This window comes from Dromaius novaehollandiae, chromosome W (genome assembly GCF_036370855.1).
Source record: "Dromaius novaehollandiae isolate bDroNov1 chromosome W, bDroNov1.hap1, whole genome shotgun sequence".
Classification (NCBI taxonomy): Eukaryota; Metazoa; Chordata; class Aves; order Casuariiformes; family Dromaiidae; genus Dromaius; species Dromaius novaehollandiae.
Genome location: NC_088130.1, coordinates 11,250,592 through 11,276,157, shown reverse-complemented (window position 1 = coordinate 11,276,157; position 25,566 = coordinate 11,250,592). Strand labels below are relative to the sequence as shown.

The 25,566-nt window shown below is 37.5% G+C and overlaps 1 protein-coding gene across 1 annotated transcript in view; it reads right to left on the bottom strand.

The window, feature by feature from the left end:
• Window positions 1–4,523: 4,523 nt before the first annotated feature.
• The window catches only part of LOC135324308 (guanine nucleotide-binding protein subunit alpha-14), an 84,103-nt gene continuing 63,060 nt past the window's right edge, over window positions 4,524–25,566 (bottom strand). Inside the window, exons 3-7 of the mRNA XM_064500315.1 lie at window positions 11,436–11,590; window positions 9,635–9,763; window positions 8,211–8,340; window positions 6,021–6,174; window positions 4,524–4,926 (exon numbers count right to left, since the gene is read on the bottom strand). Coding sequence (XP_064356385.1) covers window positions 4,736–4,926; window positions 6,021–6,174; window positions 8,211–8,340; window positions 9,635–9,763; window positions 11,436–11,590 — 759 coding nt within the window. The 3' untranslated portion in view covers window positions 4,524–4,735. The remainder of the gene's footprint in view (window positions 4,927–6,020; window positions 6,175–8,210; window positions 8,341–9,634; window positions 9,764–11,435; window positions 11,591–25,566) is intronic.

Below are 25,566 nucleotides of genomic sequence, written 5' to 3'. Positions count from 1 at the left end.
CCATGTTCCCGGGAGCGTGGCTAAAATACTACGCGTTGAAGGGTTACTATTCTGTATTGCACATTGTTTTAAGATAGTCCCTTTCAGATAATCTGGTACCCCTGCTGCTTGTATAGCATTGGCTACTCTGTCAATAAATAAGCCGAAAGGCTCTTCCCGGCCCTGCTTTATTCCCATATAAGATGGGATACCCCCTGGCTCCTTTAATTGATCAAGCGCCCGCCTTGCTAGTTTCATTGATTCTTTAGCTTTATCTGGTCCCAGCAGGGCCTGCGCTTCTAAACGGAAATACGCGCCTATCCCCATCAACTCATCTAACGTTACTCCATACAACGGGTCCCCTGGAGCCCTTATAACAGCTACCGCTTCCTGGCATACTGCGTGCCAATGCGCGTTAAACAGCAGCTGCTGATGCTGTGTTAGTATTAACTTCATTATGCTGCGTATATCCCCCGGCAACAATATATTTGTTCCCCAAATATAATCCAATATCTGTCGGGTTGGTTCCCCCTTTATTCCCGAATCATTTACAGTAGATCTCAATTGCGTTAACAACTTCCAATCTAGATTTGTCATATTTACGGTGACATTTCCCTGAGCATCGGGGGGCGAATATGCCACGGGGAATGCCTGACTTAGTTGTACTGCTGCCTCGTAATTCCCTTCCTGCATAGCTTCCCTTGCTATTTTTTCCCACTTATTAGCACTACTCGCGGGACCTGATACAAATGGGTTGGTGTTTGTGAAAAAAGGGTTTGCTTCCGATCCCCCGCCCCCCCCCCCTCCCATCCTCTATTGGAGGTGCTGAGGGAGGAGAGGGGGTCTGCCGCATGCTCAATGTTACTCCTTTTGGCAGGCCCGTGTTCCCAGACCCTCCCTGAGCAATAGTAAAGGTTCGGATCGAGGGGGGCGATGGGTATGGGGACACAGGGGACACCTCTGCATGCGGGGGTTCCTTGAACCCATCGGGGCGTCCCAAACGCTCCGCGGCGGCGGCAGCTACTTTCTGCTCAGCCTGATGTACTGCAAGAGCATTAGTAACTGCCCTCCACGGCTTCATCAGCTTTTTTGCTGTCTTGTTATCACTTATTACTTCATCAAACAACTTATCCCCTAATTTTCTCCATTCAGTTTGTTCGAACACGGTATCTGGGTTAACAAAACACCCCTTAGCCACTCCGTAAGCTAATAGCCCTGGGAGTTCCTTATGACATTCTATTCCTTGAATACCTCGCTTTTCTAAAAAGCATCTTAATAAATCATAAGCCGCTTGTCGCTCCATGGTTACTCACGTACCGTTGCAACCTTTGCAAGACCTGCGGCGAGACTTTCTGGCAGGACCCCGTCTTGTCCTGGGCACGGACCCCCTTTGTTTGTGTCCTCTCCACCTCCTCTGTAACTCTGGCACGTAGACCCCCTTTTGTGTCACGTCGCCTTTAGCACAGCAGGACCAGCTGTCTCTAGCACTCTGTCGACTCCTGAGTTTTTAATCACCGAGTCCCTGTTCGGCAGGGTCCCTGTTCGGGCGCCATTTGTTGGAAACTTGCACGGGAGGAGCCGACGGAGGGAAGACCCAGACGCTCAATATGAGTGATCAGTGTACTTCCACTTTATTAGGTGTGGTCTTTCTTTATATAGCACAGGACTAATCAGGCTCATACATATTGCAAAAGCTGAGCTCCTTATTGGTAACAGCAACTTGGTTTACCCAGCAACTTCTGCATTACATCACCCGCAAGTTCCCAGGACTAATCATTGATAACACCTTGGAGCCAAGGACAATGTGTCCTTGGCTCTAGCTGTTTTTACTCTCATACGGGACTTGGCTCACATCAACTGTGTGCGATATGCACTTAGTTCTGCTTCCTTTAGTTGTTCAATCTTCACATGACCTCTGCCCTCAAGCCAGTCCTCCACAGAGTTATGAAATGTGGGGCACTGTAGGTGAAAAATACCGCTAAGAGGAATTGTGTCTTTGAGAATGTCTTAGAGGTGCTGCAAAATCTGTTTCTGATTTTTATCAATATTTAATTTTTCATGTGTATGACAATGTTTGCCTCATTAAGTAGATTAAAATTTAAGAATATTTACACTTTTGTACAGAAAAAACATTTGCATTAATCAGCTTTGCTTGAAAAGCTAATTTTCATGTTTTTGGTTATGCCATTCTTGAAGGCCATATTCTTTTCTGTCCAAAATTGAACATATTAGTCGATAACTGACACCTTTTTTCTGCTTAAAATGCTATTACCCACTCAGGATTTGACTATTAATATTCTTACTGGTGGCTTAATTTCAAACTTGTTGGTCAGGATAAGCAAGTATACATATACCTCACCTGAAAGCTTGAACTTTGCTATTTGGCCTAGAAATGCATCCATGATCTTTATCACAATTTTTGCTTTTGTGGCTGTAAGAGGAATCTAAATATCTAAAATTCTACTTATAGCAGACACAGGATTTTTATGAAGAGGGTTTTTTGTTTGTTTGTTTGTTTGTTTTGTTTGGTGTGGTGTTTTTTTTTTTTTTTTTTTGAAGGTTGTTTCTGTGGCAAAGCTGGAACAAGAAATTTAAATAGTCTTATAATACTTTTGAAAGGAGGAGTAAATTGGTTTTTAAGTCAGTCTCCTTCCACGCCACTAATTTATTAACTGACTAGCTCTGAAAAAAGTACCTCAGAGGCTGAGCTGGATGCCTGACTGCAGGACCAGACCCGCTGCGATAGGGTACTGGGCTCCAAGAAGGGAGGAAAACTGAGTTCTGTTTTTGCTCGTTCTCATCCAGATTTTTACCTTTGTGGGTTTTGCGTTCTTCTTGTATCAAGCAAATCAAGACTGATATACAGAAGTATGTTTTTGGCAGGTGCCCTAACCATTGATTTTTGACTGTTCCTTGTGAGGTGCGAAAGAAATCAGGCCCGTCATATTGATGGGGCCTGTAAAATGGTGGCAGTCTCACCTTTTGCAAAGCCAGACTCAGAATTTATGTTAGCAGTGGGCTCTTCAGGTGGACAATAAACAGCGACTTGGATATGAAACAGTTGAGTTTAGATGGTTTTCCCAAGAAATCCCTAGGGAGCTCCAAACTGGACTCCAGGCAGTTCAAGGGTTTGGGCATGTCACATGCTTTTCTCCATGAAATGTGCTGTCCTAGAAAAAGGGAGGGTTTTTTTGGTTTTTTTTTTTTTTTTTTTTTTTGTCTTGTTTTTTACATAACTGGAAGTTCTGAAGTAATGTAAAGATTTCATGGCAAGATTTTTTTTTTTTCTTTTTTCTTTTTTTTTTTTTTTTCTCTTGGAGCAACAGTATTTAGTTTGGGACAGCAGAGCTGAGGATGTGATGAGGTTGATTCATATGATGTCAATATTTATTGTCAATGTTTATAGGCACCCGTTACTCCTCTTTGGTCTTTCCCAGTTCAACAAGTGTCACTGTACCCTGTACCTTGTTCCAGGGCATACTACACTACTGCCCTGTTGCCTCAGTGTTGATTATTGCCATTTTGTTTAGTTAAAAACCATTAGTATTATAATTCTGCTTGGAAAAAAAAAAAAGTATTTTAATGTATTTATATGCAGGAGAATCTTACCACATCTTTTGGGCTGAATGGATGTGGGGAAAAAAGGTTGTTCTACTAAAACAATCTGCAACACTAGTGTTGCTGGGTTAGTTGAACAAGTGCCAGTGACTGCCATGAGTCCTGCATCTGTAAAACGCATTTTCAAGGCTGCTGGTCTGAAAATTTTTGACACAGCAAGCAACAATTGACTGAAGTGCTGGCGTCTTTAATGGAGGTTTGTATCTCGGCAGGGTGCGGAAGAGATCAGATAATGCTGGAAAAGCTTGTAGAGGAGAGGTTTTACTGCTATTTAATCCGTGCCAAAACTACCTGTGAAGCTCAATGACTGGAAATTGAAAAGCGCAGAAGGGGAGCTCCTGTACTGACACTGAGGAATTCAAGGCCCAGTTTATCATCACCAGCAGCTTTGCAGATGACCTGCTAGTTCTTCCTATGGCAGTGAACGCTGAGAAAGTTTATCACCTTGCTGTTTTAGACAAGCTTTTCTCCTTAAGAAAAGAATGAATTACATAGGCTACCTGCAAAGATTGTAATCTGTCATTCTGTTAACTGGGGAAGATATTTTATTAGTGTTAGGCACTTGAACAAAAAGGAAGAAAAAAAAAAAACACGAGTCACCAATAATTAATTTTCTGTGATGTTTCCAAAAACATTAGTGGTTTTGGCCTATCAGGTCGATGGAGAGATGCTGCTAAAAAGTCTAACATGTTTACTCAAGTGTTTCAACTACATTGCTCAGAACATTTAAAAGTATCTAGCACCCTAAAATAACACTAACTTGTCATTTGTAAGGCATCATTTGCTAAAATTTTATAAGCTATGATTGTAAATGATAAGTGGAAAAAAAAAAACCCTTAGGCTGGACAGCAATGTAGTTATGTACATTCTTTTAAATATACTTAATTCCCACAGCTGTCGAAAAAATAACTCACAGCCAAAACTAGTATGGGAAATATGAAAATAGTGTTTTAAATTTATAGCTTAAAAAAGTAAACTTTGAAACTCATTCATTAATCCTTACTTCTTCAGTAAATATAAACCCCCCCTTACATTTCTGTAAATAAATAGTATTTAAAAAGACTCCAATCTTTTTCGTATCAACGCAGGCTATACTATGAGTAAATCGCACTTTGTGGATGCAAACAATGTTTTCCTTTTAAACCAGGTTGAACTCCCTCAGGTTTATTTGCAGGATTGTGTCCTTGACAGCAGCAAAGACAAAGCGAATATTCTCTGTGTCTGTGGCACAAGTGAAGTGGGAGTAGATTACTTTCTCCTTGTCTGGATTCTGATCCTGATACAGCTTCAAAATGAAGTCTCTGGCAGCTTTGACATCTTGTTTAGGTCCTAGTCAAAAAGCACAATTAGTATTTTTGAACATTTAAAAGATGCACATCAGGAGAAAAACACATGGCAGTACCTGAAAAGGCTAATTTCATATTTAAATACGGAATAATTGTAAAGGCATACTCCCTGTTGGCATTTTCTCATTAATGTATTAGTGGGGCAACTTATTATACTACGGCTTTCTAACACCTGTGGAGCTTGCTTTTTTCAACAGTAAACTGCTTGGTTCAAAGTAATCTATTACAACAGCATACACATCTGAAATTATATAGCATATTTTTATAGTCTGCTACATTGTTGTAGTCTATCAAAGATGGTAAGTGAAATCAAATTGTTCTTAAAATACACATGGTATAAAGGATTCTCTTTGGCCAAAACGTGGATCTATGTTTTCTTTGTAGCTGTTAAGTCACTATAATTCTTTTTGTCGTTAACTGTAGGATTCAGTGTGATACATGTCTTGCAGTACAAAACAATATTTTAAGTAATGGAATGATCAGTGATCATTTGCCTCATTCTTTTGACACTGTAGTCTCAGTAACGTTTGCTCAGGAAAGTCATTCAGGCTGCTTTTTAACTTTGCACTTTTATACAGACCCACAAGGCAAAACTATACTGTGGATTTTTACCAAATAAAGTGTTAGATTAATAAGCATGTTACCCAGGTTTCCCCTGTATCTTGTCTCTTGAGATTGAAGATGATTAGGTGAAAAAGATGCTTCTCATCGCTTAGTAGTGATAATATTTGAAATGTATCATGCTCATTTAATTCAAAAAAGGGAAAAATTCAAAAGGGAATAATATGTATTGGGATAAGAATTCAGACTAAATGAAAATGATTTTGCCATTCTAATGCTAACAGAACAGCTGCAAGAAATGTCTTAAGACTCTGTCTTCAATGTTCCAGTTTAAAAAAAAAAATTGCTACAGTAAAACTCAGCAACTTAAGTTTGTATTTGAAAGGCTAACATAGCAAAGGACAGATATCAAGTAGTTTGGATAATTCCATTCTCCTTGCTCAATTTAACAAGGAAACAGTGACTGATTTAAATATGACATCATATTGTGAACATAGTTCTGAGGTAAATGCTTACCTGTGTATTCTGGAAAGTAACTAATTAGATGGGAATACATGATTTTCTCTTCTAGAAGATCTTTTTTGTTTAAAAACAAAATGACTGAAGAATTCAGAAACCAGGGGTATGTGATGATAGTTTTAAATAAGGCCTTGCTTTCTTCCATTCGATTCTACAAGTACAAAAATGAATATGAAGTTATACTCTCTAAAGAGTAGCATATACAAATCACATCAACCACAGATCATAAAGTTTTCTTTGGAGGCTTGTTTAATATTACTTTTACTAAGCACAATTGCAATGCACTGGCTGACTGTTACTCTTGGTGTTTTATACCCACTCGCTCACTGGGTTTTGCATCACAACTATGAATAGCATGATGAGACATGAAATTCAAGGTAAGCCTCAGTAATAGAAATTATTTGAATTCTTGTATGAATTAGTGGGAGCCTCTACTGACCTCACAGTGAGAACTGAGGCAGTGTATATCAGGTCAAATATCTGATATTAGCATATTCTAACATAGCTAAAGGACAAGAGCATATTTACTCATCTATATTAGTAATAAAGTGTGGTCATGCTGTCCCTTTTAAGAGAGTGGTAGCTAAGGAACAACAAATTTGGCCATTACTGGTTGAAGTGCCTGGACAAAAACTTGCGATGACAGTTTGTTATTTATCTTCTTTCTTAATTTCTAAGGTGAAAATGGCAAAATTTCCAAGACTTGTGGAAGGAAAAAGAAAATTACTTACAGTAACCAAAGTTGTTTATGCATCACAAGAGGAAAGGAAACTTTGAACATGTGGCACTTCAGCAAGTGAATCAACTTGAAAAATGTTAAGCAGGACCTACAATGTTAGGGTTTGTTTTTCATGGTTCAAACAGATCTTGGGGACATTAAGTTTTCAAAGGTTTTAAGAGTTTAGTGAGAATGCTTGAAGGCATCCTCGGTACTTCAGGATGTAAAGCAATCTCTACTAAAAGTAATGTAGTTCAATCAGTGTGCTTTTCTCTAATTGGCTATTTTGTTTTTTTGCATCCTCCGCTAAAACATCTGGCTACTGATGACAACAGCAGTTTTAAAACAGATGGAGAGCTCATCTTACATTTTCAGATCTTGGGAAGGAGATTGTAAGTTACTCTACCTCAGTATTCTTGAATTTGTGCATGTTAATTCTGAAACTTCAGGGACTTGGCTGGGTTCACGGAGGAACAAAATTTACCCCGTAACTACAGAAGTGGGACAGTACATTAAAGGTGCTAAATATTCAATAGAATTTAGAGCTTTTTGGGAATGTGTGTCATTTAAAACAGCAATGATTCGATAAAAGCTTGATACACAAAGAGAAGAGGCCATATACTGATGCTGCAATATTACATAACTTATCATCTTTGGTTTGTGTACAGCATGTATCAAGGTGACAAAAAGAATCTGGCATAAGTGTTTTCTACTGTTTTTATATCCAGTATTTTCCTGGAAATTGATATTTAAAAAAAGCATGGTCTGCTTCACATTTTTATTAGGGTCAATCACATTCAAAGAGCTTAGAATCAGCTAACCAAAAGTTTTAATTAAAAATTAGTTTGTAGCCCACATATTTTGACTTGTGCAGTTCAGAAGGCCTGGAAACAATCTTGTATAAGCTCTTCTGTAAGGGCAATGCACTTCTATTGCTAAAGATTTCCTAAGCTTTTATGAAATGGATGAAAGAGTGCAAGAGAGTAGGATAAATCCGCTGCCATTACGAAAGTTCTTAATCAATATACCCGTTTTCCTCTTAAACAGTGTTTGAAGCCCACAGTTACAGTGTGAATTTTTCAATACTGACTGTGTATATTTTACATGCTACTCCATTTTATAATGTTTAGGTTTTTGAATCACACATAGTTATTATTAAAAAAATAATTACAGTTGATTGAGGCAGTTTTATTTGTTTAGAGATATTGCTGATACTCAGATCCTCAAACATTCTGAGACATGGCTTAAGAGTACTTAGCTGATTTAAAACATTTAAATCTCGTCTTTTAAGACAGAGTTCACTTTTTCGGCTGCTAATTTAATACACCTTTGTGTACTTACTGCTTGATGAGCTTCTTAATGTAATTCTAGTATTTGCAAATGCGTTTATAAAATACATATGAATGCTGTCTTTCTTACAAAAGCACACATCTTTGTCTGTACCTAATGTAGATACCCCGACTCCTTACCTCATTGTCACATTCTGCCAAGACTTGATCATATTCACTTAATGCAACTAAGAAAATGATGGAAGTAACACTTTCAAAACAATGAATCCACTTCCTTCTTTCAGACCTTTGGCCACCTACATCCACCATCCTGTTAAACAGAAATACAGTCAGCATTTAATTGTTTTCATAAGATGCTTTAAATATACCAAAACGCCCTATAATAGCTTGCCTGCTTGAGATGTTTGAACCATGAAAAAGATATCTTAACTTTATATGTTATGTTCAATATTCAAACTTGATTCACTTGAAGTGCCACAACTTCCACTGTGGTTTAGTGTACATACATAAAGCATATATGCCATCTTGAGGCACAATAATGCTGGTTCTTTCTGTGTTGCTGAAAGCTTTAGCAAAGGCATAAGATGTTTATTTAAATATGTTCAATTTGGTTCCCCATGTACTCCAAAATTAAAAACAAACACAAAAATCACCCATGTAGTCACATTTATGTACAATCCAAATGCTCACAAGTATTGTAATTCCATATTAAACTCCTATAACTTTGCAGACAGTTTCTACACATATTTTCACATTTTATCCAGGTTAAAATGTTTCCTAGAACATGTCCAGGAAAAAAAAACAAGTCACAGTTATGCTGCTTTGATAATGTGTTATCACAGTGGATTCTGTGTTTCAACTGCAGACAATTTCATGACAAAATGGCTAGCTGGGTGGAAGAACATCTCTAACGATGCTAGTGGGAATTCTGCAAGGGAATACAAAAATATGCTTTCCCTTATAAAAATCAGGAACCCCAACTGTTATAGTAGCTTGTCCAATACCAGATAAGGTGCTTTATATGGCTTTTTTTCAACTTTAGGAGCACATTTGTGTTCCTCTCGATTCCGCTGAATATCAGGTCTTTATGCATTATAATGGTAGGAGGTATCTGCTGTCACAACTGTGCTGTTTTTTTTTTTTTTTTCCTTCCCCTCCTCCTTCCCTCTATGTTTCCATCTCTCCTCCCTGTCTTTAACTGCAAGTTGTCAGTTCATGGGAGGGGCTTTATCAGGTCTGTTAAGGCCTCTCTTCCAAACGGCTGCAGCAGTAACTGTTGGCTCAAAATGGAATTAAATTATCTTCTCATATGGCAACTCATACATTATTTCAAATATCTTCCCTCTGCAGCCCCCACCTGCCTTTTTAATTAAACTAGAAGTTCAGAATACATAGTAATTGGACTGCTTGGACTCGGAAAGGCTTTTGTTCATGTAATTTCAGTAAATCTCAACAGGAAAGTTTTGAAACACCTGGCAAGTTACTTTATTAAATTTAGAGGCTGACAACACATACAAAAAAGCTTTAAGAATCTTACAAGTGAAGTTCCAACAACTACTTTCATAATACAGCTGTATATGAAGTCATCCGACGCTCAGGCTTACCTAAATATAATATTTTCTAAATCAAAAGGATACTCAATAATTCCCGTAGTTGGCACTCTGACTCTAAGAACATCTTGCTGAGTCGGCACAAATGAGGGCATAGCAATTCGATCAATGTCAGTAAGATAACTGAAAAGTTAAATATTTAACAGAAACAAAATTAATGAACTGTCATAAATTAGTTGTACAGATTCAAACCCAAGGTACCACCTATCAGCAATCACACTAGTGTTCCCACAAAAGTAGCTGGATGGGAAGACAGCTGTGCATGGCCTAGAATAATTGCTGCTGACATAAAACAGTAAGAAACTTTTACTGAAACCTCTGCGCATGTTTCAGCCTGACTAATACCAGTCAAAAGAGATGCTGCCTGAATACTCTGTAGACAAATCAGCCCCTACCCAAAATGATGACCTTTAATTTTTGTATAAGGTTTGCTCTATTACCCCAAAATAAACATTGGAATTGAGATTTGAACATAAAGTATAAATCTTAATCCTAGTCATAATATTTTCCAACAGAACTATCCTCTGTCATTTCATTTGTGATGCTAATGGCACACAGAAAGGTGAAAGTTTGTTGGACAGAATTCAGACAATTAATGGAAAGCACTGCAAATATGGATGCTTCAATGTTACATATTTTATATAAAACACAATGCATTTAGCTTTTCCTCTGCTCCCATAGTCTTTCATAATTTTAGCCTCCTCAGTTTCACTTGTGCTTTTCATAGTTGGAATTAAAATCTAGGACGACAGCCTTGTGCCTAAATAAAGGAGCAGCGTATGCTGCAAGTTGGGCACACAGAACTGATGCTGGATATTGCTATCTGCAATCTCTCTTCTCACCACTAGAAGGCAACACTGGATCAACCTAAAATGTAAAAATATGTTCCAAATCGTAAGAGGGGTTGTAGCACAAACCTTCCTTTATTTAAGCAAAACCTTTTTAGGCGAAAGAGGGAGAGCATCAATGTATTCTTCCCTTTCTGCCCAATCATCCCTCAGATTTGGGCACCAAAATCAAAAATACTCAAAGAAATGTACCGCTTATCCATTCAGAAAAGATTTCTTACAAATATTCCTCCTCTCCGACAATGTAGCAAATTGTTATTCAGACCTCAATTGTAATTAATAGTAGAAGGAAGATGTACTCAAATTTAAAATAAAAATAATTTTCAATTGTGGCTGATTTCATAGAAAGTGAGGCTGGAATAGATGATTAAGTGGCATCCTTCTGCTCCAAGGCTGGCAGATTAGTTAGAAACAGGACAGACATCTGTCAAGAATGATTGGGCTGAAGACCCAGGAACAGATTGTAAGTGTAACCATAAATGCCTAATTGAAATCTTCCTTGCTGAAATTTAAACCTGTTACTTCTCATCTTCTGCAGACACAGGAAAGTCATTTTCTGTTCTCACTAAAGCAATCTTTTTTGCAATTGAAATTCAGGGAAAGCTGGGGGAGGGGCATATCTTCATTCTTATTTATATCCTAAACTTTTCACGTAACTGTGAACCGTCTGACCTGCCTGCTTGTTGTCGATGTATTTTGTACAGCTGTTCTTCATGATTTTCCCCAAGGGAAACTTAGTTATGTACCAGCTGTGTTGACCTCAGAACTGGGAGGGCTAATGGTTTCAGTATGTTCAGAAAGCCAAAAATTAGTTTATTATTCTGGCTTAAAAGTATGTTGTTTATCTCAGGCCAACACAGGTATCGATAATAAAAGCAGAGCAAACATATCTCTTCAGTAACTTTTGTGAAGTCTGAATTGCCCTTATAACTAGGCAGGGTACTCACTACTTAGCAGAGTCCGAGAGCTGGTATTCCCTTCGTCTGTCATAGCACTCTTGAATTCCTGGGTCTTCCCAGAGCCTCTTGATTGCTTCAACTTGTTTTCTTTCCAGCACTGTCACTTTATCCACTTCTACTTCTCTGATCATCTGAGCATTATCCTAATCAATTAAACGATTACATTACTGTGAAAAAGGTTTGCTAACAGTCAGCATGCAGAACACACTATTATAATCACTCCCATATATAAGGTTAAGCATCAAAAAGAAACCTAGGAGAACACAAGTGATTGTAATCCTTGAATACATTTAATTTTTCAAGTCAAATGATACTGAATATTTTAACCAAGTTAGTCTTGCTTACTGTTAACCCTGATGTGATTTTTTTTTTTTTTCTTTCCTCTGGAAAGGGGAGCTCTGCACAGTGAAGGAAAAGCTCTGAAATTACCATTTTTAAACTCGCTGTATTTCAATCCCAATTCATAACAGTAGTAATTTTTCTAAATGTCTATTATAGCTCCTTCAGCTTCTGGTTCATTCTGAAACAAAGTTTGTGTAAACAATCACCACGCAGGCATCAAATTTCTACAAGGCATCTTCTGCTTAATGCCTGTCTCACTGAGATACAGCCAAGGTACTCTGTGGAAAGAAATAATTTTCTTCGCTCTTTGCTGGTAGGTCTCCAAGAGCTACCACAAAGACAAATATATGTTTTGCTGTTAAGAAGGGAAACAAAGGACTCTATCATCTCCTCTGCAATGATTCAGCTGGGTATATACTGACATTTGAGAATACCTTTGGAACTCTGGAAAAGTATTGCTCCAAAATGCATTTAATTTTGAAATAAACTAACTTATTTAGTGTTTGGAATATAACAGATTGGTTACCATGAATTTAGTTTGCCAGTGCTTTTGCCAGTACATTGCTAGATATCATCTAGATTTGAATTTACATCTTCAAAAGTGAAGTAAGGTTTCTTCCCTCCCTCGTGTTTTAGCTTGAGAAGCAACAAACAGTAAGGTTACGTACAGACCTGTTTTGGATCTGGGGTCCTAACTAGAAAAATCTGAATACTGGTAGACCTGTTTATCTACTAGCTCAAAATGAGATGGACATTAGATAGGAAACAGGACTCTTAAAGACTCTGTATCTTCAATTATTGTGGAGAACCACAAAACTATGCAACATAGAGCCAAATACCTCAAAAGCAACTTTGCCATGCTTAGTTCAAATTCATTTTAAATATTGTAAGTCTATAAGATGTTCTGAAAATACTTTTCTCCTGAGTTTTCATATTAAGACTTACAATACTGTCATAATGCAAATTTTCCCTGATTAGAACATTATCTTTAATTTTACAGCTATTCTGTTACACAAAAATGAGAAGATCTAGGCATATAATGAAAACAGTACCTAAAAACTTTTAACATAAGTATTATACTTACATTCTTACACTGTGAATAGTTAATCAACCTAAAATAGTTTAAAACACAGTATGCTATAAATACTCTTGTTAGTACTTCTTTCTGCTCCTTTGCAGACATGTGGTAATCCATAATAATTTTTACCTTAAACAGTGCAACTATGTTAACAAGACAGGTAATATTGTCGATCGAATAGATTTTGCTATTCCTTATTTATTACATCAAATACTCAGGATTGCTCTAGAGCAGCAGGGGACGAGCTCAACCCGTGACTTGCATCTGACTGAGGCACTGAATATAAGGCCAGATGTTACAGACCTGGCATGCTAGCAATAGCTTGTGCCCATGTTCCCAGGCTGCTCTGGTGAAATACAAGTGCAGAATAACGCAGATTGTACAGATTACAAATAACACTTCCTTCAGTTTGCTCAAGTCACAGAACACACATTCTTTTCTAGAGCCTTATCGGAAAATTTCTCTTAGTGTGATTTTTAACATCCAGTATTAAGAGAAGGCTGTGGAAAACACCATTTAAATGATGATGTCTTTAGGAGGAATAAAGACTAACTTCTTGTATTGTTGTGTTAGCACACAGCAGAGAAATGCTCAACTATTCATTTAAGGGATGTTTGCAGTATATATATTTTTTTTTACCTAAAATAAACATGCTATTATTGTTTACATAATTACATTGAAATTATTCAACATTTTAAAGATTTCAATAAAGATGCTCACTTTACAATGGTTTTTTGATACGGGATTTTTTTTGCACATATAAATGAAAACTTGATACAAACAGTGGCAAATTGTTCTACTTGGAATTTTTCAAAATTATTTTCTTGTTAACTTTAAGATGAAAGCCACCGGGGAGGGGGGGAGAGGGGGGAGATGGGGAGAAGTCATCAACTTCTTTCATGGAGGGAACTGCTACTTGACCTGCCCATCAAAAAAGCATTTTGACTGGGGCTTCATTCCACACACAAACTTTGCACGCATCTAAGAGGGCTTCACACAGTTGCAGCTGCAAAACCAACCCTGGTATAAGTTCCTTATGAAAAGAGATATTTCGTAATTGTCTACATCTGCAAACCTCAGTCATCTTACCTGGTGAAGTGCCATTGTGATACAAAAAAAATCCTTTTTGGGAAAATAATTCAGGTTAATTTTTCATTTCATAGCATTTAATAAATAGAGCTCAACAGTGACAACTAGTCCCTCTCTTGTAAGTCAAAGAAAAAAAATCTTCAAAAACAACGAATCAAGTGAAAAAATACTTAAGGCACTCTGTGATTTTAGCCTCATTCTACTGGCATGTATTCTTCATCCTCAGTAAACAAGCCCATTACTATTAAAAAATGCCTCTGGGATGGATTGCGGGCAGATAATATGACACAAAAGCTAGATAGAGAAAATTTGAGTTTCCTTGCAATGCAGTCATGAAGATAAATGAGTAATCTTAGGAGACAACGTGCTATAATCCAGCCAGGAACTGATAGAGAAGGGGATTAGACTTGAAATAAATACACTCGAAGGGCCTTAGAAGAAGCAGAAAGTCCTTCAAACCCAGCAGTAAGAGAGTCCTGTAGCATCTATATCGGGTCACGTTGGCATTTCTAACTAAACGGCAGGGGCACCGGGGGGGGGGGGCGGGATGACAACTTAGCACTAATAGCAAATATTCCTCATAAGTAACAACCACAGCCATGCAAGTTATTTCAGCCTCAGACTACTGTAATGATTGAAGCAAATTATTTTTCTACACAGCTGTGCTAAAGGGAACTGGATGGTTGGGTGTATGTCTAGTTTTAAGTAACTTACGTTGACTGTCAAACATTTACACTGTTGTAGTTTATTTGCAGATATTCTGTGTTTTATTCAAAGTCAACACAGATATTTGTTGCAACTGAACAGAAAATTTGCAAGCCCCAGGAAAATTAAGTAAACCCCACAAATTCTCTAAACGCAGCCCTTTCAGTGGATAATAAGAAACAGTTTTGCTAATCAGGACTTTTTTTTTTTTTTTTTTTTTAATTCCTGCATCTACTGGACTGAAGGATTTTTGATTTTTTTGTTGTTGTTGTTGTTGTTGTTACTGGTTACAGCCCTTTAAAGTCCGATAAAATGCATTGCCTTTTTTTCCCCCCTCTGGTTGAGCACTGTAAAAGGTAATGGAATCACGCTCCGTTACACAAGGCTTACAGGGTTTGTGTTATTCTTCCACTGAATCCCAAGACAAGGAACTCTGGAAAAGGGTTATTAAATCTTGTCAACACTTAGTAATAATCTAGGTTTACATTTCAGCAAGTGTATTTTGATATTGCCAACAACATACCATGAAAGTATTTTAAATAAATATCATGAAACTTCATAATGGGATTTTGGCAGGAAGTGGTCCTGAGTGTTTTGAATGGACAGGGTCATATTTTAAAACTTTCCACTGCAACTTTAAGTGCACTAGAAATTTAATTTTCATTTCTCAAAGCAAGAGTGGAAGCTGATGAAATTGTCACCTACCACTAAGAAGTTAGTCAGACCAAGAACCAGCATGAAAATATATAGTATTGTAATACAGGAGTAGTAGGTGTTTTAGAGAAAGACCAGAAAGGACTTATTAATATGAGAAGAAAACAAAACAAAACAAATATCTACACTCATTACAGCCCAAACCAAGGAACAAAGAAGGAGAAATGCAAACCAGCACGAGCACATGTTAACAATGTCAGTTATTGGCACAGAAATTTTTTTTTAAATGAAATACAAGCAACAAATAAGTTCCAGAATTCACTCTTAATTAAACTATGTATTAGGCTCTCTTTAAACATGCTAAAAGGAGGAACAGCAGAAGCAGCATTAAAAGTGCTGTAAGATTTTTACATTCAAAAATCCCTACAGCGAAGCTACCTTATTTCAGGGTGATTTTTTTTTTTTTTTTAAGCAGATCTCTGCTTTTACATGGTATGGTGCAGAGAGCGAAAAAGAACACAGGTGATGAAACCAAGGTAACTAATTTTGAGGACAACAGAAGTATAAGAGTATCCTAGTCCCATTAAAATAAATAAATAAATAAATAAATAAATAAATAAATAAATAAAAACCTCTGTGATCTTGAAAAGAAAAAGGATCACGTATGACAGAGTGGAAAAAGTATTTGGCAAATACATTCAGAACATGTATCTAAGCTGCTTAAAATATTAAAAATCTATTAGCCTTTAAAAAAATCTATTATACTGGTCTACAGTGGAAATCAAATTTAATCCAGCAATTAAAGGCTAACAGACAATGTACCACAAGGGATACTTTAGGGTTCAATCATCAATTTGTTTTCATCAGAAAGGTACATTAGAGAGAAATAAAATAAGCAGGAGGGTTCCTGAATATTCCTCCTCTTTCGCTTCACGCAGTAATACCACTGGGTAAAAGCAGCTTGCTCGTCTTTTGCACAAGTGCCAAGAAACTGTCACAACGAACGCCTGTAATGCTAAATTCAACTTTTAGTACGGACAAATCTTTGCCGGACAAGAAACGGATAATACCACAAGCAACAACTGTCACATTTTAAACAGAGGAATATATTTCATCTCCAAGTGTTGCATGTGATGCATAGTGCTGGTTATTTCAGCAAAGCTGCATTTGGAGGGTCTGAATCTCAACACTTGGGAAAAAAAAAAGTTTCATTTGATCCTTTGCAGCTATGTCCTATCTCTTGGGAAACTGAATGTTAAATCTAACGCAAAAAAAATGGCTTTAGGTATTACCTAATGAAGCACTTTGGATTTACGAGGCCTGACTTTATTTACAAATTTATTTCTTCGCCTATAACTTAGATTATTACTCCTTTAAATAGCTTTCTATGAAGAGCAGTCTGGTTTGGAGCCATAACTACTGAAAGTGTTGCCTGTTTCCTAAACACCTACTGGAAAAGGCAGGAATTATTCATTAAAAAAGTACTGTGAGAACAAATGAAGCTCCTATTTTACTGAGCATCTTACACCCTTTGCACCTACAATCATACCTCAGATCCCGATTCATTTGGCTGGGCAAAAAAAAACTATAAAATATTCTGTAAAAGTAATACAGAGCTACACCAGGTTCTTCGCAGGGAATGGAGGATCACAGGATGGGACACAAGTGGTTATTCAGTGTTGGAAGGTAACAAGAAAACCCAAGCAGGGGTGTAAATTGGTTCAATAAACAATATTTATCAACAGATATTTAGGTACAAGAGGAGATTTAAATTAGCAGGCCCTGTGAATAGGAAGTTTGTGTCCATCAATAAACAGATTTTGTATCTCGTTTCATGTTTACTTTTACGGGGCCACTGAAATATGGATTATCCCTCACTACAGAATATATAGAAATATGCAATTAAGTACTTGCCTCCTCTTCATACTATTGTTAAGCCCGTAAATTGAACTTTTTTTTTCAGTATAATTTATTTTGGAAGTCCTAATGTTTTACTAAAACCATGTTTGCATTCATTTTCATCATACAGTCCCATCAGATAATTTGACATATCGAATAGGGTGCATTTTTTCTTTAAAGAAAGAAAATGAGAATGCATAAAATGGACAAGAAAAAAAAAATCTAAGATTTTATAATTCAGTACAATTGGGATGGGAGGCTGCTGTTCCCAGGCCACATATAGTTTCAGTAGAAGTTGTTAACAAATAACGCTTTAAGTTTTACAATGAAGTTATGCAAAGTGGGGTGGGGGTTTTTTTCATTAAAAAATTCGTCTCAATGGAACCAAATAGAAACCCAAATGCTTAATGTAATCAACCTCAGTACTAGCAAGGCTGCTGTATACCAAGTTTTGCTGAATTACAAGCAGTGCAAAATATAGCTCCTCAGATTTTTATCCAAGCCCGCTATCTTTCTATCTCAACTTCTATTTTTGTAGCAATCACTCGGATGAACGCACTGAGGGACCTGTAAAATTAGCAACACAATCACTATGATTGCTTTATCTAATTGGGTGCAAGAGGAACTAAGCAGGAACAAACCAGCTTAAAACGAAGGAAGATGAAGCTAACAGAAATGGCTGCGCTGTACATAAAATGTATACACTGCTGCTCTTACCAATATCACTTTATGGCCATCAGAGGGAAAAGATGGAAGGTAAGTACCCGCAGGTAAGCCTGAGAGTACCTTAGGGTTTGTTTCAGTTTTTAACTGAAAGAACATTATGAAAGAGGAAAATTAGACCTGAAAAGATCAGGGGACTCAGACTCAAACATTCAGAGTTAGGACATCATATTCTTAAGATAACTAAATTTTGCTTATTTTGCAGTTTCTCATTTTTCAGCTTTAATAGTGCACTGCTTGATGCACATGACAAGGCACCTTGCCATAGTCTGGATAACTGGATAAGAACTGGAAGCTCAACTGAGGAATACATTTTTGCAAATTACAAATAATGAACTGATATCATCTTGGTCCTGCACCAACCACACACCATTGACCGTAAGTCTTGATTATGTCTTTCCTCCTGAGCCTGGTCTGCACTTGCAGGCTGGAGTAAGCTCGCGCTGTCAGTTTTGCATCATTGTTATTACCAGCCCCTCTCCCATCGGCGGTAACAGTGGCAATGGTAAAGAGCGCACCAGCTGGCACTAAGCAAAGCCACGGCCAGGCAACATGACAGTAAAAGTACCAGCACAAACCACCACCTAGAGCTCAATTAGCAATGGGAAATTTTTGGCAAAGAGCTGTTTGGAAACAAGTCAGATTTTACAAAGCTTAATGGATTATCTTTGAAAGAGTAAGAGAAACACAAGATGTTTGTCTTCATTTTCACAAAATGAAACCATTTACAGTTAATCTTTAAGTATATTTGCCTTTTGTTAGGTTAAAATATGTGTATGCATGCATATATATGTAAATGCTACAGCATACTTCTTCAGACACAAAAGGAAGAGTTGTTTCTGCAAGAGTACCTACACATGGACTAAAATGTAAATGTACATATAGAAATACACAAGTGTCATGTATATCTCATTTGTGACTTCCAAACCTCAGATTTCCAACACTTCAAGCTCAGTTTCCAGGGGGAAGGATAAGGGAAAAAGAATCAGTTTAATGTCAGCAGATACAATCAAGTGACATTTTGTATTTCTGTCTTAGCTGGTTCATTTTTCTGCTCTACAGTAGACAGAGACCATTGTTTGGCACGCTGCAAAAATATCTGGGTCACAGCTTGATTTAATGATCTCCATTTGAAATGGTGGTTTTAATCTTTTATGCTTTTTTTTTGCTTTGTTTTCTTTCCTAAGTACCCATTGCCATCAGCCAGGGATGGTTTTAGAGAATTGTGTTCCAGAATGAGATGTATACTCTTTGCCTTGCTTACTTACCATAGTACGTTTAAAAAGAGGGGGAATTTCCCCTTTTATTACAGCAGTCAGTAGAAGGCATATATTGACATGGAAGAGAAGTATTACACTTTTTAACTTTCTTTTGAAGCAAGAAGAGGCTAGAGGGACAGAGTGCTCCTCTCCTGAAGAATTAAAATGTCGCCTCTAAAGCAGAATTCTCTAATGGTCTGTTAATCCAAGTAGGGCTCTTCATACACACTCTGATGTGTATAAACTGTGATAACTTGTCACCTTTGTAGAAAATGTATGCAGTGTTAAAGTCTTCAGCCCTGCTAGAGACAGAGTACGACTGCAGACTTGCAAATGGCGCATTGCTTCCCAGTAAGGTAAATGAGCACCGAAATCTTATTTGTAAGATTAAGCACAAGCTTCACTTTCAACCTGCAAGTAATGCTATCAAGTTCAAAGTTAAGAACATGTGTAACTTTTCACCGGGCTGACACACAGCTAGCATGCCAAGTTTCTGTTTCTTAACAAAAACAAAAACCTGGGGGGGGGGGGGGGGGGGGGGATTGCTAGGTTCCTTTGAAAAGTTTTCTTTCCTATTCCTTTACAATATTTATCTCATAAGTAGAAATAGACTCTTAAAGATAAATAAGGACAAGCTCCATATCCTGAAGGCTTTGAGATTCCCCACCAGCACTCACAGGAGGAAACAGCAGATGGTAGTTGCTGGTGACTCCCTTCTGAAGGCATCTGTGCCCCTGCCACCCTGGGTCCTAGGCTCCAGGCATCGCCAGTACCTGAACAGCTCCAGTGGACCATCTGCCCATGCCACTTCTCTGTGTGGACACTAATGAGTTTCCTGGAAGTTTCTTTTGAACACAAAGACAGCAACAGGAAACTCTGCAAACAATGATCTGGGACTCGAAGTGAATCGCAAGCTGAACATGAATTAGAAATACCATTTTGCAAGAAAGCAAAAACACAGAGAACTCAGTATGAGCATGTATGAGCAAGTATGAACAGGCAAGAGCGCACATTACAGCATGTTTAGCACAACAAAGCCACGTGCGACGTACTACTTTTGCTTCTCAGCACAGACTTCAAGAATGAGGTGGACTATTGGAGTGTCCAAAGCACAAAATTAAATTAGCAATAGAAACTTAGGAAACATGGCCTGTTAGATAAAATGGAGAGTTGGATAGGACAAAATGGTAATGAGAAGCCCTGGAAGAGACCGTGTGAACGATAAGAGACTGTGTTAAACAATTTGCATTACTGGAGGTCTTTAAGAACAGGTTACACAAGTCTCTGCCAAGAATTGTATGAAAATGGTTGATGCTGGTATGGCGTAGCAGGGAGGTGGATCAATGAGGCTCTCTCCAGCTAAGGAAAAAACAATCTGCTTTATTCCATAATATTCCATTATATTTTATTCCATTATTTTTAATGGAATATCAGCTAGTAATAGTCTTTCCTAGACCATTCATAGTTTTAAGAGCTGATACTTTATGATCCCTCTAGGCTAGAAGTTACAGTATTCCACTATTTCTTTAGCCTGTGATAACTGGAATTTGAGAGAGCAAGAACTTGCCTTTTGTGTGTCATGCCTTTGGACTGCAACACCAATATTCCTGGAAGCAAGCTAGGGCCACACAGGGAAGAATAAAACCTTTATAGAGGCAAGACTATTAAAACAGGTACAAGTAAAAATATACCTAAAACAGCACGCATCTTGGTTTGGCTTTGTTTCTTAGTTGAAAAGCAATAAAACAAAGGTAAGCTTTAGTCATTTTCCTAGGAAGTAAAAAGAAGAAAATTCACACTACATCCTGGCCATGTGGGTATGTTCCCCGATGGTTATTAATCATACTTTTCTGAAGACAGATATATCATCAGTTGTCTGGTCTCTCTGCGCACAATTTCTTCTCTTTGGTGCCTAGTGTGAAACTCGCATCTCTATACTGACAATTTTGGGGACCTTCCTGACATTACACGGAGTCATGGAAACAAAACTTTCCATTTGCCATGCTAAGAACAAGAACAATGAATTATTCTCAATTCTTTCATCTTGTTCAATGTATGTATTTAACATAAGTATTAGCAATATACAAGCAACAGCAATCTTGGTACAAAGAAAGATTTGGGTTGAAAAGGGGCCTAGACTAACTAAACCACCTTCTAACTGGAAGCAATGTTTTCAAAGCAAGCCAGGACCAGTTCTCAGGTAAGGCTGTATCAAATCCAATACTTCATTAAAGACAAAAAAAAAGAAAAAAAAAGGTAATACTTTGAAGTTGAGAATATAGAAAATAATTCTAGTAACCAATTTGACCACATGATACTGCAGCACATGTTTGGAAGTGTGCTCCTGGGCATCCAGAGACACCTACACAATATGGGATATATTGAAATGCATTTGAGAAATTATAACCCTGTTTTCTGAGGAGAGGACAGTGTTAAGAATTTCTCAGAAACATTACACTAGGACTGCGGGGTCTATGTTTATGCTCTTAATAAAGAGATCAGCACATTTTTGCAAACATAAAACAACTTAAAATAAATCACAGAATTTAAAATATATTAGGGAAAGGTGTTTTTCTTCTTTTAAACACCATGCTCAGATCTGTTGTTTTCCTCTCATAGAGGCGAGACAGAATGGTTTATCATATTCACTTAAGCCTGACTTCCTATCACAGACAGCAATAGTGATCATTTTATTGCTCACATTCATAATTTTGACTTGAGATGTCAGATCTTTATATACGCTGTCTTTATGTAAACACTTAAAGTGTCAGAAATGCCATTAGCGAGGTCAAAGCTGTTCAATTTGCTCTTTCATTCCAGTACAGATTTCTCTGGCTGCACCTTTCTGTTGGCTTTTTGAAAACAAAGCCTATTGCTCCTTCAGGTGCCTCCAAAACACGAGCTGGTCACCTCTGAGCTTCTCTACAGTGAACCGAACCGACTGCATTTCCTCAGTCTGTATACTAATATGGTATGTTTTATATCCTCAGATCAATCTTTTTTGAACTTCAGGGTTAACAGCAAAACTGAAAGCAAGTTTTCAGTAGCAGCGGCACCATGACTATTTAGCAAGATAACACCTTCTCTCTGCTCCTCAACTTCCCCTGATTACACATCCAACAGTGAGGTTCTTTCTCTCGGTTACAATATACAAACACCCCCCCCCAATATTTAACTGATTATCTACTCTGATCCCTAATTCTTTTCTGAAATATAGTCAGATCAACATTCTCTATTCCTTAAAACAGCCTACCATATTTGGCAAAGTTAAAACAAATTGAGTAAACCCATTTTATAAAATATTTCATGTTATTCAATGCAACCTCATTATTTATAACCCCAGAAATCTGAACACTTGCCAGAAAAGATATCAAACAGATTTCTGCAGCCTACCTCCCTTTAGCCCTTGGGTATGCCCATTTATTTATAATTAGCATTTTTCCACCATTCTTTTAATCAGCTAATCTGGTCTAATCCATTAAGTTGATTTAAGGGATTGCATGCCATGCCTTTTCATAGAGAACTGTTTGCTTATTTTAATCTTCTATGGGGTTTCAGGAATATGGTTGATTCAATGCAACTCCCCAGCCCACCTTAAGGAATCTCATTTCTGCTTATTTTTCCTTATTTTCTGATCTATTTAGCCCTACAAACAATAGTGCTAAAATACCATTAAAAGGATATTTCCTCTCCTCCACAAATGGCAAACACTAGCAATCTCACATGAGAGATTCTCCTTGTGGTTTCAAGCAGAAATCTGACTAAACATCAGTGAATTATATTTGAACCTAACCGAATTGCTAGCAATTTCTGAAATTGATCTGTCACTGATACAGATGTGCCCCTGTTGGACAGAAATGATCAGGAAGTAAAGAAGTTATTGGATTATCAGAAAGATAAATAGGCAAAAGTCATTCATCTGATAATGCTGTATGTTTTTGCAAGAGCTTGTAGCTTTTGCAAGAAAAAAAAAAGAGAATGAGTATAAATTATATTTAAATGTCAAAACACACCACTATTTTCACATGTAAAACTGGCAGGTTACCTATTAATATTACCTATTAATATTGCACATGAATATTTGAAATGTTTCCTCCATAGTCTTTACCCCTCACAAACTCTTCTCTTTTCCAATTAGTCCCTTTCCTCTGATCTTGAGCACATTATCAGAGATAATGTCAATAAGATGCCACTTATTTGAGGCTCAGGTTCTGTTCAGGAAAATTTATCAACTTGCTGCCCATAGTGTGCCAAAATTTACAGTTTAATTAAATCATGTATTGAAGATATAGATCAGAAATCCATTTCTTCTTACCAAAGATATTTTTAAAAAAGCTTTAATCTTGCTTTCCTTCAGGATTCTTTGGTGTAAATATGGTTTCCAGAAACTCAAAAAAGAAATAAATCAAAAAAAAAAAAAAAAAAGCTTAGAACAATCATAGTAAATAATGCACTAATATACCACTGTTAAATCAACTGGCATGATAAATTAATGCAACTGAATTTCTATATGCATTTCCCAGGAGCGCCTAAGAAAATAAATTAAACTGAATTTTGATCCCCTTAAGAGTAGTACAGAAATATATTGCCATAACAAACACTGTTCCCTTAACTGAAGCCCTCATTCTGATTAGCTAACTCTGAAACATAGGCTAACTTTGGATACAGAGTTTAGTCCAGCAAATCCCATTCACAGCTTCTGACTTATTTATATGGTGAAAAAAAAGGCAACCAAGTTCAATGTGAAAGATTTCAAGGAATTTCTCTCCATAACAGGTCGGGGAACACAAGCACTAATGAAGCCTGCGCCTCTGGGCTCTACAGAGGTGTGGGCTTGGCGCTCTCCCTTGTACATCCCTTTTCTAGTACCGCCAGCTTTTCCTTCACCCGGATACTTGTAACAACCCTCTCTTTTATGCAAAACATGCCAGAACCTAATTTCCTTTGCGCTCTCTAGCCTCTGTACATGAGGCTGATAAATGTCAATGGGCTTAAAAGTTAACAGGGGATGAAGAAAGGTGGCCATGCAACGAGATCACAGAATACTTCTGACTTAAGAAACCAGGCTTAATACTTCCAAAAATTATCCCTGCCTTACAAAACAATAAAGAAGTCTTGTGAATTAGTCACAGTTCATTAAAAAGATTGCTACAAGGAGAAAAAGTATGCTTCTAAAAAACGTGATTCACTTTTATATGTGCTCAAAGGAGATGTTCTCAAAGGAAATGTTCATGGAGAACATTTCTGTGGGCGATTTTCATATTGTTTAAGTCGGTTTGTTCACTTACTCCACCACTGACTGCAATGGAGTCTTTCCAATTTGCAGTGGCTACTTGGTTTTCAAGTGGGAAAAGCAAGAATAAAGTTCTTTGGAGGTACAATATGTGTAGATTCCTGAAAGGAAGGAAGCAAATTCACTGCAAAGAGTTGTGATTAGATAACGTTCATCTCAAATCAAAACAAAACAAAAATCTTAGCAGCTGGCTAAGAATAGGAAATTCATCCATGTCTTAGTTTCCTTCCTTGGAAGTCATGAGATTCATAGATCCAAAAGCCGGCGGCTCTGTGCTGCGCAGCCCTGCATGTAGAGGAAACTTTTGGATCAGCGGGAGAAGTGGGAGTCCTGTTGATACAGAGTACTTAGAGACTTCCTAGGCTGGGGAAGAGTTTCAATTAGTGAATTTGCAGTCCGGAAGCAAAACAAATCAAGCCCAAGTATTAAGATGAAATAAAAGGATCTTCTGGCCAAGCAACAAATGCAACTATTAGTCCAAGAGAACAAGTTTGCAGGCAGAACTTGGATACATTTTCTTATTTCTAAAATGTACAGATTTAAAACCCTGGAATTTTCATACTGACATCTGGCCAGGAGAGGAGAAACTTGAAACAGTTATTTACAGATGTGGCTAATATATACCTAAGAGTTACTGGGGTCACAAAGAGGTTCTCCCATCAACTGAAGACTAAAAAAAGCCAGTGATGTGGATGTCTAACTCCTATGGTTTGGTGGAAGTTTACTAGATTTCCCCAAATAAAGTACATATGTCTCCAGCCATTAAGTACCAAAGCTCTGAAGGAACAAACGCTGACACTGTCAGTTAAATTTCATCTTACTTACTTGTGCAGTTCTGCCATAAAAATACCTTAGCCACTTAAAAACAGAAAATACTCTTCTTCCTTGGATTCTAGAGGATGAAAACACATCATGCAGAGGAAGTTACGCAGTGAATAAGTACAAACAACAATTCTGGATATTCAGAGCATGCCCAGATTTCAAGAACTGAACTGAATTCAGCCTTCCTACATTCCTGCTCCATTCTTATACTCCAGCGTATACAGGGTCAGCCTCTCTAGCAGCAGGAGACCAGAT